Source organism: Perna viridis, chromosome 1, assembly GCF_037379345.1.
Source record: "Perna viridis isolate PV_CMFRI_1.1 ecotype Kerala chromosome 1, ASM3737934v1, whole genome shotgun sequence".
NCBI classification, from domain to species: Eukaryota; Metazoa; Mollusca; class Bivalvia; order Mytilida; family Mytilidae; genus Perna; species Perna viridis.
This window is the reverse complement of record NC_142445.1, coordinates 30314311-30334796: the sequence shown is the minus strand read 5'-3', so window position 1 is coordinate 30334796 and position 20486 is coordinate 30314311. Positions and strand designations below refer to the sequence as shown.

At 31.8% G+C, this 20486-nt stretch overlaps 1 protein-coding gene and 1 non-coding gene across 11 annotated transcripts; both read left to right on the top strand.

The window, feature by feature from the left end:
- The first annotated feature begins 41 nt into the window (after positions 1 to 41).
- On the top strand, positions 42 to 18669 carry LOC148628300 (adipocyte plasma membrane-associated protein-like). 10 transcript variants are annotated; one of them, XM_088585854.1, is made up of 11 exons: positions 317 to 2386; positions 4031 to 4130; positions 9463 to 9555; positions 10018 to 10139; positions 10828 to 10843; positions 11637 to 11735; positions 13080 to 13229; positions 14126 to 14238; positions 15284 to 15444; positions 16867 to 17068; positions 18186 to 18669. In XM_088585854.1, the coding sequence occupies exons 4-11, from the start codon at positions 10044 to 10046 to the stop codon at positions 18390 to 18392; spliced, it is 1044 nt and encodes a 347-aa protein (XP_088441980.1). In that variant the 5' UTR covers positions 317 to 2386; positions 4031 to 4130; positions 9463 to 9555; positions 10018 to 10043; the 3' UTR covers positions 18393 to 18669. The 10 variants fall into 10 exon arrangements, with proteins under 10 accessions (XP_088441944.1, XP_088441935.1, XP_088441963.1 ...); XM_088585809.1 differs by lacking the exons at positions 317 to 2386; positions 10828 to 10843 and adding an exon at positions 44 to 139; XM_088585862.1 differs by lacking the exons at positions 317 to 2386; positions 4031 to 4130 and adding an exon at positions 98 to 139.
- On the top strand, positions 10947 to 11110 carry LOC148628301 (U1 spliceosomal RNA). The gene has a single exon (XR_015919380.1). It is a non-coding gene; the product is annotated as a U1 spliceosomal RNA (small nuclear RNA).
- Positions 18670 to 20486: the final 1817 nt, after the last annotated feature.

The window sequence follows — 20486 nt, the reverse complement described above, 5'->3', positions numbered from 1 at the left end:
AAACTTCCGGTATCCGAATATTCCGAATGAATATCCGAATGGAGCTAAATATGGCGGGAAATGGACTTTAGATTGTGACTATGTTGACTGAGGTTCAATTAAGCTTTTCCGAAGACCGAAGGCACATTACTGTCTGAGCGTAACTAAGACCTTAGTGTACATGTTCTAGAAGTCAAACTTTTACACAGAAAAATAATGGCTAGCTATATGATATCTCAGTTTTCACAGACTTTTTTTAAAGAAATTAAGACGTAATATTATTAAACTTTAAAGTAAAGAACTGGGCTAAGCCTGTTTGATGATAAATTTAGGGAAACAGATTTTAAAACAATTAATATTTCAAATCACTAACAAAATTTCCACAATTTCCATCATAAAATATAGTGCCTGAAATTTTAGATGGCACATTGTTCTTTTTTCGTTTTGTTTTATCCTTCATTATATTGAGAAAAAAAACATCTGAGGCAAAGTATAGAGTTCTTTCAGTCGTTCAGAAGGTTTGTTGGATATCACCAGTAAAAATGTGACAGGACCAATAGAAAATTCCTAAACACCTGACCGGAATTCTGGAAAATTTTCGATATTAGTCATTCTCGATTCAGCCTTTCAGGTCCAAATGAACAATAAAACTTGGTTCGGTCCTGAAAATAATATATTGTCCAGAAAAAAAAAAAATGAACCTTTGGAAAGACTGTTCTTTTTTGAATTTTCAGACAACATACATTTTTGAATTAGAGGGCCACTCCCTAAATAACGTTCATTTTTCCTCATCCAACCCTATGTCCTGGTTTTTGGTAGATACAATGTAGGTACATGTAGGATTAATATTTTTTTCCCCAAAAATTCATTAATAGATTCTGAAAAAAAACTGATTAAAGAAGAGCTTGAAAATTATTTAGGTAGGGTCAATTTTTTGGGGTAGGTAGTGTAAGGGTAGCTTAATTTTAATTTTGGTCTATCATGCAACCAGTAATTAAAAAAAAATTTACAATGACCTCATATTTGAACTGACATTTTGGAGAATATTTTGCACATAATAAGCTACCACAAGAAAAGAGAAGAAAAAACTTTCAAATACATCTACTTTGTTTGCATACAGAAAACAACTTGTACCAATTACGAAAAAAAATCAGGACAGTACAATACATGTAGGATATACTTTTTCTTACAAATGTACCGAGCAAGCAGGCAATTGTCTAATCTCTAAACAAAGCCATTATTGAATGTTGTATATTAAATGTACAGTTCACTGTCCCACAGGAAGATATACATATACAGTGAAACTTCTCAAAACCGGCCACCACTAGGACAAGAAAAAATAGCCGGTTTATAGGTGTGGCCGGTTTTGTGAAAAATAGCAATGCATTCTAAGAGCTGCTTCCATTAATGTGTTCTATAACCCTACACCTTGTCAGTTTGTTGGTCGAGACATGTTTAATGCCAATTCAAAATTTTTGGCCTTTTATTGCATTTCAAAGCTTGCATCATTTGTATAGATTTGATTTTACAAACAGTACTGCCAACAAAATAATGTTCACGGTTTTGAAAGAATGTGTATAAAAGATCAAAGGGCTATGGATGGTAATCAATGATTTGTATTGTTTTTGTAAATTACCTATCAACAAAGTCTTGTAATTTCACCCCTATGTTGTTCAGGCTTGGGCACAGGTCACATTAATTGAAAGTTAAAAGATGATACTATTAAATGACCCTGTTGCCTGTGCACACCAATTAACAGCCAAACAGCGACAAAATGTAATGTCCGGATTAAATTTGTTGTTTAAACTACTGTCCCTTTCAATTATCATCTGTCCACTGATGCAAACCAGTTGGTGAATGAATTATTAATTACGTAATATTACGTAATCATTTACAGATTGTTGACACATTTATTACAGGCGAACAAAAACCAGGCAACCGGAATTGAGAGGATGCTTTTATTTGAAATATGTAACTATAACTGTGAAAAACCGGCCAATGTACGGTTTTAAGAGGTTACTGGTCTATTGAAGACTAAACACACAGGTTTTGAGGTATATCAGCCAGGACTTTTGAAAACCGCCGGTTTGAAGGGAAGACTGGTTTTTTGAGGGTCCGGTTTGGAGAAGTTTCACTGTAGTATAGTATGTCCTCGTACTACGATACATCGTGTACTTACATGTAGTTACAGCCCTAGATTAATCCTACAAGGAGGAATGACCCGGTCAGCGAAAGCTATATTTTATAGCCTAGCTGGCCGAGTGGTCTAGGGCGCTAGACTTTGTGCAGGCGGTGTTGCCATAGATGTCACAGCGGCACGAGTTTGAGTCCCACTGTGGGAACGACCAAAAATTTGCATGGCAAATTGGACAGTTCTAACATTGCTTAGAATTTTTCAGACCCTTCTGTAAGTTGACATTGTCTTACCTGTATCAATTTGATCTGATTGAGCAGTGTAGTGAATAGAGCCGTCACATTCTGAGACGTTTATATATATATATATATACATACAGTGTGGGAAACTACCGCTCTCCAGCTCACCAAATACAAGTAGATGTGTATTTTGGCGAGTTCTCATTAGCTTACACTCGTCAATTTGGCGACCGTCATTTGATTGACAAGTTCCACGGAGAGTTAACCAGCCATTTCTTTTATAAATATGAGTTCAGAAATGGAGTACTTATTTTGTTACTGTAAAGTACATAAAAAACTTAAATGGGAGGGAATATTCAAAAATGAAAAAGTTTTTTGTTAAATTTAAAAACAAATGAGAAGATAGTAAAAGAAAGGCAGAAGATAGTCAAATCCATGAGAAAACAGATAGTTGAATTTCTATTTGGCTAGCAAGATCAATATTTCACTAGCCAGAATGGCAAGTTGGGAAAAAAATGGTTTCCCACACTGTACATATGGAAATGAAAAAAACATTATTTGGATAAAACTGACAAAACAGACACTTGAACAACTTTGGTCAGTTTTACTCTTTTGATAAGTCTGTGGAATTTCCAGAGTGAAGGTAGAATTGTGTTGCAAATTTTGTTAATTTTTTGCCAAATTCTGGCAATTAATTGGAAAATGATAGCCTCAACCCCCTTGTTAAAAATGAATTTCTGAGTTGGAAACCCCTTTTTAGCTCACCTGGCCATCGGCCATGTGAGCTATTGCATCACTTGGCGTCCATTGTCGTTAACAATTTTTCAAAACTCTTCTTCTCTGAAACAACTTGACCAATTCGAACTTAACTTGCTATGAATGTTCCTTGGGGTATCATGCATAGAACTGTTGTGGGGAGATTTGATCCGACAAAAAACATGGCTGCCGTTACTAAAAATAGAGCATAGAGGTTTGACTGTAGTTTTTCGCATATATCTCCAAAATGGTTAGGTTTAGACCATTCTGAAAGAAGTAAAAATGTTCAGCATCTGGGGGCAAATTTTCATTTTAATCCATTAAGCCATGTTGGAGTTGCTGCCCTTTTTCAAAGTTTTTTGCTAATTTTAATGTTATTTCTTTCAAAAATCTTCTCCTTTGACACTATTTTACCAATGGAAACAAAACTCGGTATAAGTGTTCCTTGGGGGATCGGTCGAAAAACATGGCCACTGTTACTAAAAATAGAACATAGGGGTCAGACAGTAGTTTTTCGCATATATTTCCAAAACCGTTACGTTTAGCCAAATTCTTTCAATAGCTGAAATGATCCTTATTTTTATGACTACAAAGGTGTTCAGGCATAAAATTTGTCAGATGCCTTCTTATAAGAGTTATTGCTTTTGACAGTTTTTTTTTTTTTTTTTTTTTACGGTTTTCAGCCAATGGCTTGAAAACTATGATAGATTTAGACTTTTAGTTACTGATCCTTATGATAAGTCCTATTAAAGTTTTCTTGAGTCAAAATTGTTGAGCAACTTCTTTTTTAATTTATTGCCCTTGAAAGAAACCAGGTGAGCGATTCAGGCTCCTGGGAGCCTCTTGTATATAGTTCTTGATCTACACGTACCTCTAGAAATGATAATGATCTACAGAAAGTATCAATTTTTTTCTGACTCAGGAATACTACATTCATGATTTGGATCAGATTCTCCTGTTTCCTGTTGCAGAGTACTTTATATTGAAGTGGTTTGATGTGGACTTATTTGTAATCACTACAGGTATTATAAGCATTTCAATTTATTCATAAAACAGAATATTAATTTTATTTGGTAATAAACTAGTGATTTTTATTTTGGACTATAACATTTTGTTTGGCATCCTTTTTGCACATAAATAAGCACCAATGCTGTGTTCTAGGATTACATTTTCCTGAGGCAAGTGTAATTTTGGTGTTGGAGAATTATATATTATGTTCCACTTTCCCTTTGGTACTTTAAGAAAACTTAAAAGTTTCTAGAAAAGCAGAGGACGCTTACCCTACAGGTGCACCTGGTCCATGCTCCCAGTTTTTAGTGGAGTCGGAGTTGCTCATTCATGCTTCTGTTACTTTATATATATGATTTTAGTTACTTTATGTTCTTTGTTGTTTATGTCTGTTTTCCATGTCTGGTCTTTGTCCCCAGATTACATTGTTTTGATTACCGCTATAACTTTGGTTCCCTTGATTATTCTTAAACTTCTGAAAGGATCTGTTAGGGCAAGTAATTTTTATTTGAAGTTTCCCCATGGAAACCTACAATTTTCAAATTCTAGAACACTGACCAATGTTGAATAAAGAACAAATAAAAATTTTCTTTTGAAAACACAAAAACTGATCTCCAGTCAACATGATTTTAGAGATGCTACCATGCATTCATTGAGGTTATTTTTAAGGCCTTGAATCTAACTAAAATGGGCATGTTATAATGTTATGGGTAATGAGTTTTTATATCCCTGCAACTAAAAGCCAGGGACATAGTAACTTAACCTTGTCCTTCTGTCTGTCTGTTTGTTCATCTATCTCTTCATCTTTCATAGTTCTCTTGCTTTCTACTTCCACTTTTTTTTTAGTTGCAGATTTAAAACTTTGTGCAATTTTATGCACAAATTGGAGATGTGCAGGGCCAAAGAAGATAATTTTTTGTAAAATATTGCAGCAATAAAAGGTAGTTGCAGTCTTCACAACTGACTTTCCAGTTCAAATTCTTAAATACATTTTTCTGAAATTTTTATTTAGTGACTGTTGGCCTGTAGTAATTAATTTTACTGGCCCACCTCCATTTTGACAAGCCTTGGGCCTTAGACTACTACTTAACCGTGGAGACTGTAGTTGAACTTAATGATTTTAACATTCCATATACCTGGTAGGATTTAGGAGCTTCAGCTTGAAATTTTGCAGTATGTTTACATAATGAAAATGTACATTTAAAGGACCAACGATGATTGATATGTCTAAAATTTTCCAAGATATAAAGATAGTCAGACATCAGTATCATTATTCCATAGGGTTGCATGGCAATTTTTCTGAAATCACTTCATTTGCTATATACTGATATGTTTTATTTTTGATAAAGGACATTATATTATACATATATGTGCAGGGTATCAATTGTGTGTCTCAATTGTGTGTCTCAGACAAAAGTTAGTTCCCAGGGCAATCTAATACAAGTATTTTTTAAATTAAATCTCATGCTTAACTTTTCTAGTTTTTACTCGCTCGTCAAAAGTTTGAAGGAACCTATTATAGTTTCACATGTCACATGCCGTATCTAAAAAATGATTTATGATTATTGCTTAAAATTTACACACTTGTAAGTTACATAAATCTAAAAATCTGTATACTCTTTGGAGGTGACTCAATATTTTATTTTTATTGTAAAAAATGCTACATTTTTTTTTCACATGTCCCACAGTAACTTGAGAACAACTTGAAACTTGTAATAGTTGTTTCCCATGATAGTCAAACAGACTGTATACTGTGTTTTTTTTGTGTTTTGTTTTGTTTTTTTTTTTTCTCACGTCATGCAGTATCTCTAAAACTGTTTATGATTATTGCATAAAACTTTACACACTTGTTAGTTATGTTAATTTGAAGATCTGTATACTTTTTTGTGATGATTCTTGAATTAATTTTTGAGTTATTGAATTTTTTATTGAGTTTTTTTTGTACAAAAAAGGGGGTGTTTTTTTTCCACATTTCATTCCATATTAGAGGAATTCAGTAATATAAAAGTGGTTGGATCACAAAACACTGCCTTCCAATCTTTATATACATTTATTGATTGAATAGCCCTTAGAAAGAGCCAATATGGGGAATTTTTTTATAGAAACATTATACCATGGAGTTGTAACAATTTTTGTTTTATGGAACTTTAAATTTTTTTAATTTAGTATAGACTTGCAATATTTTTGTTGCAAAAATCTTTGCTCCCTTTAAACACAACAATAACAAGATAATTTATCATGGCCAAGCTTGTCAGAATGTCATGTACTAATGCAGGGACATTTAAATGACGCAAAATTGGACAAAAATGGGTCTAGACAAATAGCCAATGGTCAACGACCTATAAAATTCTGGGTCAAATTTATACACATGGCATACATGTATTGGATATTTGGGTCTAGAATTACGTGATGTTGAATAAGATGATTTAAAAAGAATATTTTGGTAGAGGAAAGTGATATGAAATGAATAATAGTATAGACACACATTACAGGTCAGTTAATTTTTTTAATAAAGTCGTGACTTTTACCAGACTAAATAATGTGTATAATTTTTTTAACATGCATTCAGATTGCCATGAGTTTTTTTAGACAGAGTTCAAAATGATTTGGTAGGCAGGGTTCTTACATGTACATGTATATCCAAAAATTCATCAAAAAATGCCTTAGGCACTAACCACTATCTATCATATACTTGAAAGGGTAGATTTGCCATTAATCATTTAGAAAAAATAGAAAGCAAATTTTTATAACAAGAAATTTGAATTTGTAGGGAAGGAATGATTACTGACTTGCATTTACATTAATTATAAATCCACACAGTATTGTATCAAACCAAACACTTTTAGGTACAAATGTACATGTAGAATCGGCTAGTATTGAAAATTGAAACAAAAATTGTCACAAGTGTCGTACAACAAGATGAATACCTGTATATGAATATTGATTGATGAGCAAGATGTGAAACTGGCGATATTACTGTATATATTGGTTCCGATATTTTTAACGGCAATATCTAAGTTCTTATGATGTCAGGTTTCCAATAAAAATTCCTGATCATCTTTTGAACAATAAGTTGATATCAGTATCTGCAGTGGTGGATCCAGAGAGAGGTGAGTGTAGGGGGTTGGCACCCCTCAATTTTATTAGAAAATTTGTCATGCAAATAATGTCATAGCACCCCCTTTTCTCTGAGGAACCCTGGTTGGCACCCCTCCTTTTCAAAGTGTCTGGTTCTGTCCCTTATCTGAAAGCAAGGCAATCAATAGGAATGCCAAAAAAATAACCAGTACTTGTACTGTAAATTCAGGGGTTTTTTTTTTGTTTTGTTTTGTTTTTTTTATTTTATTGCATTTTCTCCTTTTTTTGGCAAAACTGCTACTGTATTTTTTTGTAATAATTAAGATATTAATGTTATATTTGTTTCCAGTTTATAAAGAAATAACATAATCATGTGGTGTACGCTAAGTAGCGCGTAGGAGGTTATTTTCTATTGTGCACCACAGACATTGAGGTTATTTTGAAAAGACCATTAAGTTAACAGCCATTACTTATAAATTAGATTTAGTACAATGTATCAAATTTAACAAGTATATCATTAAAAAAGGTTGATGAAGTAACAGGCTGGCTTGGATCTTGATTTAATTCTACTTATCCCCCAGAGCTGAAATCATGGGTCCGCCCATGTACCCTCTATCAACCATTTATTTTTAATTTTTTCGGTTCCTTGTAATTATCACCTGTTAAAAATACATCTTGTGTGCACAAACTATCTCTAATGTATGTTTGGATAATTAGATGAGTTTATTAATATCTTCTATTAAATATAATTTCTGGTTTTTAAATTTTTGTTCCTTATGGTTATTTTTGATTAACCTACTAAAACAGTAATTACATTTAAAAAATGCAAGTGACAGCTGTTCTTGTTTTTTTTATTTTTTTATTGATTTAAAGATGCAGTTTATGTACACACCGTTGAGTTCATATAAAGTTCAGTTTATCAGGTGGAGTTATTTGACAATTTTGTACGAGGTCATCTGTGGACATTTTAACTTGATCCTATGTCAAAACTAGTTATGTCTGGACATATTTACTTGTAAGTTATAGTGTTGTTGAATGTTTTTGTTCTTTGTTTTACTACTAAAAGGCACTTATTTATTCATTTATTGAAATTACAAATACAGCTCAGTACGTTCATTAAATCTGTTGACAATTTTAATAAGTTGAATCTTCCCAGTGGTACAATTTATATGGAAGATAGTACAATGCTGAAAATTTAATCTTTTTTAAATGTTGAGTCAAAACTTTAATTTTAATTTGATATTGCTTATATTAGTTACTTTGCTGTATTAAAAAATGTAGTGTAATTACAGTATCATTTTGTATATTTTTATGTAGAAATTAAAAGTTTTCAGATCAAGATACAATTCATCTGAAAACATGTAAATACTGAATAATGACAGTTGTGAAGTTCAAAAAGGTTCTCAACTGATGTTCTGTTTTTTTGTTTTTTTTTTGGTGTAGGCAGTACGAACAATGAAAAAATGATTAGATGGTCTAATCTCTTTCAACGTAGAAAATATACAATAGAGATTAATAATGATGATCCTTAGTTATACTTGATTATCACCCTTCTGTAAAAGGGAAAGTTGATCATGGGTGGTCACTTCGGCATTAATTATAGAAATACCGGTATTGTTTTTGCCCAGTCTGTCTATCTGTATGTATTTCACACTTTGGTAAGTGCTAGTTGTAGGAAACGACTGCACCAAACTTAATGGAACTTTTTCTGCAAGTAGGTCATGATTTGTACAATATAGTTAGTGCATATTATCAGGAAGTTATATGATTCATTGAATTTTATTTTGTAGGCAAAAGCAAACTTTTTACAATTTTGTTCAGCAAATTTTTATCTTTGGATGAACATTGCTTTGTACAGTTGTCAATTACTTGTCAAATTAAGTTGTCACATAAGGGGATCCAGAAATTTGACAAGGGAGGGTTCAAGGCTATTATTTGCTCACTTTGTCAACTTTCTGAACAGTTTTTTTTTTTTAAATTCTTATAAAAGGGGGACTTCTAACCTCCTGAACTTTCTTTGGATCCTCCGCAGGGTAAACTACTAGTTTCTTGAATTTCTTCTGTTTATAAATGTAGAAATTTCAAACTGGGGAGGAGTGTTTGACACACAAGTTATCTTGAATCTGGAAAATATTTGAATTCAGTAGCCATTGTAATAATGTATTCCTCTGTAATTTGTATAAATTACACTCTTGTGAAAAGTTATATTTGTGTGTAATTATAAAATATTGATGAGATCATGATCTACAAAGTATCATTTTTTTTCAGAATAACAAAATCATGGATGATTTCTGCCATTTTGGTTGTTTTGTTGGCTTATTTGTACATCATTCCATCACCAATAGACCCACCACCTTACCAGTAAGTACATGTAGTTCTCAGTGTTGCATGGTCTGAAAATTTACTGTTATTTCAAGGATGGAAGTAAAAATCTTCCTAGGGAAAGTGAACAATTTGTTAAACTTTATCCTTCCCAGGGGTTCCAGGTCTGAAACCCTCAATGTCAGATAGAGGACATTTGAAATTTCATTTAAATGGGCCCTGGACGTTCACACCTTAGAATTGATTCTGAACTGTAGACTTTTAATTGTCCTTAAGAGGACTGTTGATTTGAAATTTGGAAATGTCCAGGACTCTCCACTCTTGAAAGTAAATTTGAACCCTTGCTTTCCTAAATAGGGCCACACTTAATTGAAACAGTGTAAAACTTCCAACTCTTAAAAGTGAATTTCAACCCCTGTGTTATGAGAAAATTAATAGGCTTTCAAATACAAAAAAAAGGGTAAAACATATGCTTTAACACAGCTTTTTTTCTTATTGTAGGTATCCAAAACCCTTGCCAGTTTTAGATGGGGCGTCAACAAAGAATAACCTTTTACAGAGAACTGCCAGACTTTTTGAAGGACAAATTGTTGGTCCTGAATCCTTTGCTGCAAATGACAATGGTAAAGCCAATTTCTCAGACATAAGTTTTTTTTCTGATTTTGATTGAAAATAATTCTTTTATTTTAAATATTAAATTTGCTGTTCTTTGAATTGTAAATTAACTTAAAATTTTACTGATTTCATAATTTTTGTCGGTTAAGTACATTGCATTTAGATATTGGAGCACCATTTAAGCTATGTAATGATTTTGATATTTAATTTTTTTTTTTTGATGAAGCATACTTTTCTTTCACATTTTTTTTTATATCATAAAGTATTGATTAATAGGGGAAAAAAATCTTGAAATTTACATTTTCATTATATTTAAATAATTTCCTTACATGTACATGTATTTGAAAATCTATAAAGTAATTTTAAAATTAAAAAACATTACAAAATTTATACATTAATATGAATGTTTCTAAATCAACAATCGAAACTCTCAGTTGATTTATCAACTGAACACCTAAATGTAATAACAGTTTTATCTAGTACAACACAAATTACAACAACATAATGTTATCATTAAATCACCAGTTGTTGCTAAAAATAGAATGTAAACAACTCAATTTGTCGAACATGGTTATCGTTACTGACAGCTTGTGTACTGTAAACACTTCATTGATTATTTTCTCCTAATCCTCTTATTAATAAAATTTATATGACTTTGTAAAAAAAAGCTATAATTTATTTAGTTTCCATTTTTAGATAAATTTTGAGATTGGTAAGTGTGGTATTGATCGGTTTGCTAATTTCAATTAACAATGTCACCTCGCTATATTGAATATGGAATTTCAATTGGGCAAAATTGAAAATCATGTTCAAGCATACTTACCTGGTACAGGGGATACCGTGATCACAAAGGCGGTTCCCCCAGGTCGAGGCCTTTCCATTGCACTCCGGTTAGGCTGAAGCCTGCGATTGCCCCAAATGTGGGCAACTCGGGTACGCAATTTTTTAGTGTGGGGGACTGCGTTCGCGCTATCCCCCGAAAAATCAAATAAAAGTTATAATACCCAAAAGAAAATGTTTCTTATTTTTATAACATATTTGCTCAAGTCTTTCAATAGAGGTATTCTCAGTTTAACAAAATATTAATTTGTTCTTATAGGCTATTTTTTGGATATGCAATGAAATCAAAACTAATGCAATATTTTATTCTTGAGAAATATGTGATTTGATTACAACTATGGTCATGGCTATTCAAGGCAAAAATGTGAAAAAAAGGGTTGGGCAGCAATTTTTAAGAAGTGTATGGTAGGGGGATTATTTCAAACCATAAATAGTAATAAATTGATATAAAAATTTTATTTTAATTCTATGGGTGGTGGGATATTCTAAAATGGGCTGTCCAACCCTTCCATACACATTTTCCTGGAATAGCCTTAATCAAAATTTCTGTGATTTGTTTACCAAAGCTGAAATAGGATTTTTTTGTTAATAATAAAAAATTTCAATTAAATCTGAAATTATAAAATTAAAATACTGAATATTGATATTTTATGTTTCTATTGTAGGTACTATATTCACTGGTTTGGCTGATGGAAGAGTTATAGGGTTTAAAGATAAAGAATATTGGGAGGTTACACGTTTTGGAGATAATTTGCCAGGATGTGGTAATGAATTTATTTATGTGTTGGTTGTATAAGACAGTTGTTATCATGTTCATTAAGAAATTAAAAAAAATAATAAAAGAAAACTAATATCTTTACAAATACAAAAAAAAGACAAGAAATTGATACTTTGAATATGTATATATTATTTTGAATTTAAATACACAGTTTTTTCTTGAAATAATCTGCCCTGAGGCCATCACATAGATCAAACAAAAATACAGAGTTTATTTACATTTCCACATTTGAGTGTATAGTACATGCAGAAATAGTTTTCATTTTACAATATAATACATGTGTACACATACACATATCTGATACTATTATTAAGCCTGTCATTCTAGTAGGAAGATTTTTAATCAAGCTTCTTAAAAAAAAGTAATTTTTTATTTCATTTGAGAGGTTATTCAAAAAAGAAGGTCAGAGTAAACAAAAATGTGTTTGAATTGTCAGCATATTAATTTCGTGGTTGCTAATTTTCATAGATTCCATCAATTGAACATATTCCCTTGTATCAATTTTCACAGATACATTGTACTATTTTTTGCACATTTTTGTCCTTTATGAGAAGAGCAAAAATTATTATGTTTAGAGCTGTTTTGTTTAAGGTTTGGGTGTTATTCATTATGTACAGTTATTTATGGCATCAGTTATTTTGTACAACTTCCCATTTTTTTTACAAAACTCATAAAACACTTTTTAAAATGATTATTCTTTCATGATGCATGGGTCCATTTATTTTTAACCAAATTCTTGAAGAAAGTTATGTGGTTTTAATGAAAATACATGTTTAGTATAGTTTTAAGGGTAAACTAATACCAAACATGTACATCTTTTTTTGCAGCTGCATGTATCATTTGTAGACAGTTTTATAATATAAAAAAGTAATAATGTGTTGAAAAAAGTTATGAAAAAAGGATATTGTACCAAACAGTTAACTGGTACAATTCCTGTTTTCGCAAATTCTTTAAAAAATTTATAATTATACTGTCATGGATTTTGGATGTAATATTACAAGAATGGAAATGGTGAATATGTCAAAGCGACAACAACCCCACTGGGATGAAAAATGTCAACTCAAGGCCACCTATGGGTCTTCAGTAATTGATGAGAAAACCCTCACACCACAGGGCAGGCTGCACCTGGCACCAAAACATTATACACCTGTAGGTATTGGGAAATAGTTAAACCTATATACTTTAGCATCATTAAAGAGAATTGAAAGTGAATACGAAACTACGTACAGAGGCCAGAAATTATTGACTTTGGTCAAGTTCAACTTAAAATCTAAATGTTTTAAATTCTTGTAAGTAAATTTGTATGGCTAATATCATTAAACGTTTACAGGATCGTTTGAATTAGAACCAGTGTGTGGGAGACCTAAGGGAATGAAGGTAGATAAACATGGAGATTTATTGGTGTTAGATTCCTACAGTGGCCTCTATAGGGTAAATGTCAAGACAGGAGAGAAGACATTACTGTTGTCTAGTGCTAAAGGTTAGATACTATATTCATTGGTTTTTATCCTGCTTATCTCCCTTACGATCATCTGTCCACCATGTAGCTTGCTTGCCTCAAGTGTGGGAGGTTGTTGATTGGATCCTTGACTGAGTCACACCAAGGACTTATAAATTGGTAGTTGCTGGTTTTCTGCCAAACATGTGTAAAACAGATGACACAACCTGATACAACATTTATGTGTCAACTAAGTATTATTTCTATTCCGCTTTCAATAATTTCTTATGAAATTTAGATGTTTGAGGAGTGTGTTTTTTTATCTGGACATATTGGCCATTTGCTTTATCTAACTAAATATTTAGTCAGAAGTTGTTTTTGTGTTATTATACAAATGTTAGTTTGCCCTTTTCCTACCTATACTCAGAAAACTAAGCCCTCCCCAAAATATTTTATTCTTGTTTTAAATTAAAAATATTTAAATTTTTTTTCTGAAAGGAAATACATTATCTATATTAATTATTTATCACACAGTCCTTAATTGTAAATTGTTCTCATTCAAATTACTGACAATTTAAAATGTCATTTGGGAAAGATTTAAAAAACAATAATTTGATTTGTGCATCTTGAGGAAGAGTATTACATGTATCAAGCTTTATGAGGCTAAATGGGAAGATTCTATTGGTGCTAATGATTAGTTTTTCCATCTCTGGTCTGTATCCCTGGATCACATTCTTTTGATTTCCACTGGAATCTTAGTTCCCTTAACTCTTCCAAGCAATACTTGCAGTGATTAAAAAATGTACAATTAATTTTTTTTCCATTCCATTTCATATTAAGAAATTTATTATATTCTTTTAATTGAAATTTTCAGTACCACTTCTGTATAGTATTTTCTCTATTCCTATAAACTTATTTGATCTCCTTTTGAATTTAAGGATATAACAACATACCATTCATGTTCTTGAATGGTTTAGATATTGACAGGGATGGACTGGTTTACTTTACTGATTCTAGTACAAGATGGGATAGAAGAAACTACAGATATGAGGTAAGATGCCTGGTGATTTTAGGGGTTCCAATCAGCCAGAACCCTAGTTGTTGAAAGAAAAACTTATTTTATGGCCAAAAATAGATTCATCTGCAAGGCAAATTATTTGTTTCTGCTAGGTGTGCTTAAAAACTTTCTTAAGATATCACTGGGATCCAGAACAATAACCTCCACCAGCAAATTCAGCATGAATGGATGAGCAAAGAAAAAGTCGTAGTAAAAAATTCAACCATTCAATCTATAATTTGAGAATGGGATCAGAAACAAATCTTGAGGAAAACTTCTATTTAATGAGTACAAGTTTTTTTGTGAAAATTAGAATGGCTGTGCATTTCTGCTTAGGCTTTAGATGAAATTTCAAGATTTAAAGGCCATGGAATAGTTGAGCTTTTTAAGCCTAAGGTTTACACATTGAAAATGTGAAAATGAAAGTGTTTTTATAGCACTTGTATGAATGATTGATGGTATGGAAATGTGAAGAACGAAGAATGTTCAATGGACCAAAATTGATGACTTCAATATAATTGGAAATGAAATACATTAAGAAGGATGAAAATTATTTTAAATAATAAAGCACCTTAAATTTGCAAGCTTACTATGGTAACACTGAAGAATTGAAAAAAAAAATTGAAAATAAAGACAATCTATGTTCTAATACATTGTAATGAAATTAGAATTGTTGTATTATACATGTAGGAACATATTTATATGCAGGTATTATGATGATGGTAGCATTGTCTGATCTCATGTTGTTCTAGAACTATAAAGTATACCATGATGGATTTTAACAATTTATGGTAGAATCTTTGTCTTCTTGCAAAGAAGTATGTTATTTTCATTTTTATTTCCTATTTTGTTCCAAGTTATGTTACTATAATTCAAAAATTAAAATGAAATGGATGGTTATGGTTGCATATGTTAATTTATGACCTTGTACATTTTTATTTTAAATCAGTCCAACAAAAAATATCCTTTATTTAAGCAATGATATATATGCGTTTTTCCTAAATTATTATTGCTATTTTGTAAAGAACTTTTTTTTCAGGTCATGGAACTGAGAAACACTGGTAGATTTTTCAAATATAATCCAGATACCAACCATCTGGAACTGATGATGGATAAAATGTACCTACCAAATGGTGTGGCAATATCAGCTGATGGAAGTTTTGTTGTTGTTTCAGAGATGAACATTTGTCTATTGCGTAGGTAAATGAATTTTTTAGGGTATTGTCCAAACTACGATGAACAGAGTTATTGTTCTTGTACTGTCATTGAGTTTAACTTGTCAGTTACTATCAGCTTGTGAAAAAGATATAAATGAGCACAATTTTAGTTACATATTTCAAGTAAAAACAACCTCTTAATTCTGGCCGCCCCATTATTGTTCACTTGTAATGAATGTGTTAACAAAAATGTAAATGATTATGTGATATTATGTAATTAATAATTCATTCACTGACTGGTTTACATTTCATCAGTGGACAGATGATAATTGAAGGGGACAGTAATTTAAACAACAAATTAATCCAGACATCACATTTTGTCACTGGTTGGGTGTTAATTATTGTGTACACACATCAGGCAATCTGGGTCATTTAATAGTACAATCTTTGAACCGTCAATTAATGTGATCTGTACCCAAGCCAAAACAATATAGAAGTGAAATTATTAGACTTGATAAGTAGTTTACTAAAGCAATACAAATGATTTGTTACATTCATTAGTCCTTTGATCTTTAATACACATTCTTTCAAAACCTTGAACATTATTTTGTCAGCAGTACCGTTTGTAAAATCAAATCATTTATAAATGATGCAAGCTTTGAAATGTAATAAAAAGCCCGAAGTTTTGAATTGGCATTAAGTATGCCTCGACCAGCAAACTGACAACATTCAGGGTTATATATCTTTTTGGCAAATGTTTATGTGAAAATGAAACCGTAATTTTTCTGACATGGCATAATACAAATTAAAAGTTGTATGAATACAAGAAAACAATTCCTGTAGCGATCACGAATGCTGATTTATTGATGATACAAATATCAATACTATACTGTCTTGTTTACATGTTTACTTTCTTAGATGTATCAGCTGGTCCATATAACATAATGTGGACTGGTAGGAAATTATATGGACTTGTTTGCTTTCAAATTAAGCATTTGACATCACAACCGTCCATGTATTGCCATATTATTGAACTTTACTTAAATAATGACAAACTGCCGATGTAGAGTAATGTTAGCATGCTCACCTTGAATGTGGACGGTCATGGGTGAGCTCCCTGGCCAAATCAATGAAGACTTAAATAATTGTAGTAACTACCTTTCCACTAAGCCCATTAATTTTAGGGGTTAGTGTGAATGATTTGTCTAAGTGGGGTGACATTTCTTCCTGTAGATTGTTGAATCCATGTAAAAGTGTGTTAAAGATCCAGCTTAGATTGTTGGATCAGTACAAATTAAGGTCTGCTGGATTGATCAAATGTTCTTGTTCTGGAATCCATGAAATATCTGCCAATGGGCTTTGAATTTAATCAATGAATCATCAATAGTGGTATTGCATCCTTAGTTTCAAGTAATAATTTCTCTTCTGTGTAAAATACTTATGTTCTAAGTTACTTCCCTTTCAGATTCTACTTGAAAGGACCAAAGGCTGGACATTCCGATATCTTTGCTGAAAATTTACCGGGATATGTAGATAATATTAAGCTGAACAGTAGGGGAAACTTCTATGCAGGCTTTGGAGCTGTTCGCTATGAAGGAATTAGTCGGATTGGGCCATTTTTGGACCTTGTTGCACCTTATCCAGCATTAAAAAGATTTATTGCCAAGGTAAGTGGTTAACAAATATTAAATTTGTAAAGACAAGTGCAGAACAGCATAACTATGTATAAGTGTCAATCAACATGCAGAGATCAAGTTTTACCATTTCGCAGGTTATTTTGATGGATGTAAATTTCTGTGATTTTTAGGCAAATGTATACAAAAAAATGGCGGATGCTTAGTGGTGTACAAAGTACTTGAGCCCAGGGTAAATATTTTGTGGAATTTTTCTGGTTTTTTAGAAAGACCACGAGAATATGCCAGAAGAAGCACTCCTGCAAAAATTACCCACTTTATGGTTTTTCCTAGGATTCAAACAGAACACAAGATAACAACAAAGAAGAGGTTTCACTGATTGATGAAGCATCTAAAATTTTTCAATGGTTTTCAAATCACTTGATGTCAATACAGGCCCATCTTTTGACAGACATATTATTGTACTCCAATAGCACTTCTTTCATTAATTGAAAACTTGGGAGGAATTTTCATAATTTTTTTTCTATTTTTGAAGCATGTTTAAACTTGGTATATTGATGCAAATCTTTAAACTCCCTTTCCCTTATTAGATTAAAAAAACAGTTTTGGCCATATAATGGCATGGCACTTCGTAGACTTTCATATTGTCCTCATCCATTAATACTTGGATTTTCTGGGATGACTATAGTTGGTTAAAAAAGGAGAGGGCAATGTTATGAAATTAAGCATTTTGCATTTGTTTCTTAAGTGTCAGTTTCTGAAAGAATCAGGAAGTCGGTGAAACATGATATGAAAAAAAAACAACATCATTTTGATAGTGAACTTTTACTATTTGCACTATCAGAATCAAGGAAAACAGACAAGATTTTCCATATCATGCTGGTAAATTGAGTCATAATTTCATTGAATTGCACTGAAAATGAACATTTCAAGGGCAGATAACTGTCAAAAACCTCATTTTTGTAATATTCCATTGAAAAACTTAAGAGCAAATCCAGTGATGCAGAGTTCAAATAAAGATATCATCTCTAAGTTAAATTATATTGTCAGATAGGTGGATTTTTGACATGCATGTTTCTGATTTTTTTCCATTTTGCCTGATTCTAACAAATACTTGCACTTCAACATCATTGTTTTGTTTTTATTGCAGATAACACCATTATTCGTGTTTGATGTTTTCATACCGAAGCATTCAATGATCCTGGAATATGACAACAATGGGAAAGTAGTATCTAGTTTACATGATCCAACAGCAACAGTTATACCTATAGCTGGGGAAGGCTTTGAGTTTAACAAGACATTGTATATTGGAAATTTTAAAATTCCTTTTATTGGACAGTTAAAGATGGTAGTTTAGATTATGATTAAAACTTTTTTAAAAAATGTCAATATTTGAGGTTTTTTTTTTCATTTTGTCTGTGTATATTTGCACTATTGACAAAAAGGTTGGTTTACATAATCATTCATGGATCCAGGCAGCCTTGGTTGACCCAAATCCCCTGATGTGAAATTAAAAAAAAAATATTATAATTGTTTATGTTACTGAAGCACTGAAAACACTCTGAAAGGAACATAACACCTTTAATAATTATGCAAGTTGTTAAATATCACACTATTAAAACAAGTGATTGCAATTCTTACTTTACACTTTTTTTAGGAAAATCAAAGGCCCCCTTTTGTGAGTTGCAGGATCAACCACTGATCATATGTCATTTTGTTTTGATTTTAGAAACTTCATTATATCATTTTTTTTAACCACGGCTGGCCATTTGTTTCGCATTAGTTTAAAAATCAATATAAATGGTCAGCCTGTGGTAAAACAGTGATAAAATGGAGTTTCCATAGGGCTAGTTTCTTCATAATATTTCTAAAATATATGCAGCCTATGTGTAAATGGGTGACCATTTTGGAGAAAATTCTTCTGTGATTTTGGAAAAATTTGGTAAAATAAGACTGTCAGACTTCAATGATGTTGGTCATATGCTAATCAAAGTTTTACCATGTCTGTGGTCTATAGAACTTTGAAGAGTGTTGATAAAAATGGGAATCAACTGTTTAAAATCTCTTGCCGCCAGATTCAAATTTTTAACGATGTCACATACGCCACAATTGTTTGACTTTATACGTATTTCTGCTATTTCTTTGGAACAAGAATTTATGCTGATATATGGTCTTCTTTGGGTTTATGTTAAGGCATATTCTAAGGAAGCCATAAAAAAAAAAGAAAGAATTGAGGAATGAAGAGTATGGGTAATATCATTGATAGTTTTTTAGCCTATAAAATATACACAAAACAAAGTTGGAATAAAAAATGAAAATAGGACTATACTCGATGATTACTAATCACCACACTAAAATTCTAAGGAAGCCATAAAAAAAAAAGAATGAATTGAGGAATGAAGAGTATGGGTAATATCATTGATAGTTTTTTAGCCTATAAAATATACACAGAAAACAAAGTTGGAATAAAAAATGAAAATAGGACTATACTCGATTACTAATCACCACACTAAAAACTTTTATAAAGAAGCCTTTCTACATTGAAATTCCGTTGCAGTTAAAGTACCCTTATTTCAGTTACTGTACATGGTCAAAGAATGTGAGGATAAGTGTCATTCAAATGACTATTCTTGCAATAACGGAATTAGATTGTACCGTGTTCATGTGAAAAATTTTTTCTGTGTAACGGTACAAAAATGACTGATTGTACATAGTGTAAAGTCAATTGGTAGACAAGTAAACAGTATTAGTATGGTAGGTTGTTGGAGTATACTGACTTAAAAACAATGATAACTCTTTATGGACTTCCAGAAAAGATTCGTGGATGTTGGATTATTTAATGTTCAAATATATTCTTCAGTTGGTCCTCAACTTTATAAGGCATCATCTTGTTACCTCAGGTTCATATGACTGTTGATTGTTCTTTATAGGACGTTGTAATACATTTACTTGAGTTTATTATGAATCTTTTACTGCCAACTTTTGATAGGATTTTTGTCACACTGGATGTTTAAATATTGGAACAAGGCAAAATTGAAAACATGCACTTTAAACCCACCAATCAACTGGTACAGTTACACTTACTTTGGGCCCCCGCCCCTGACTTGTTCATTTAGTGTGTTTCAAAAATATTCTCTGGCACATTTCAACAAAAAAATTACTAGTAGTTAATAACATCTCAACTCTAGGATCATTATGGTTTATCGATCTGCACCATGGGAACTTATTTGTTCACCATGTTTTTCCTTCCTCTTTCATCAACCCCTGACATGACATTTTTTTTCAGCAACTGAGGGGATGTTTCCAGAAGAGACTAGCCCTATGGAAGAGTTCTTTGTGATGTCATCACTTACCTGTAATTTAGTTTTGGTTGGCAAAAAATACATTGAGTAGCATGGGGCATCAACTTTGAATCATCATAACTTTTTCATTTTTCAAAATAATCAAAATA

Coding starts and splice junctions, on each gene's coding strand:
- LOC148628300 (XM_088585781.1), top strand. CDS start 196: ATGGCTAGCTATATGATATCTCAGTTTTCACAGACTTTTTTTAAAGAA. Junction 11,736..13,079: donor AGATAATTTGCCAGGATGTG/GTAATGAATTTA, acceptor AAACGTTTACAG/GATCGTTTGAATTAGAACCA. Junction 13,230..14,125: donor ACTGTTGTCTAGTGCTAAAG/GTTAGATACTAT, acceptor TTTGAATTTAAG/GATATAACAACATACCATTC.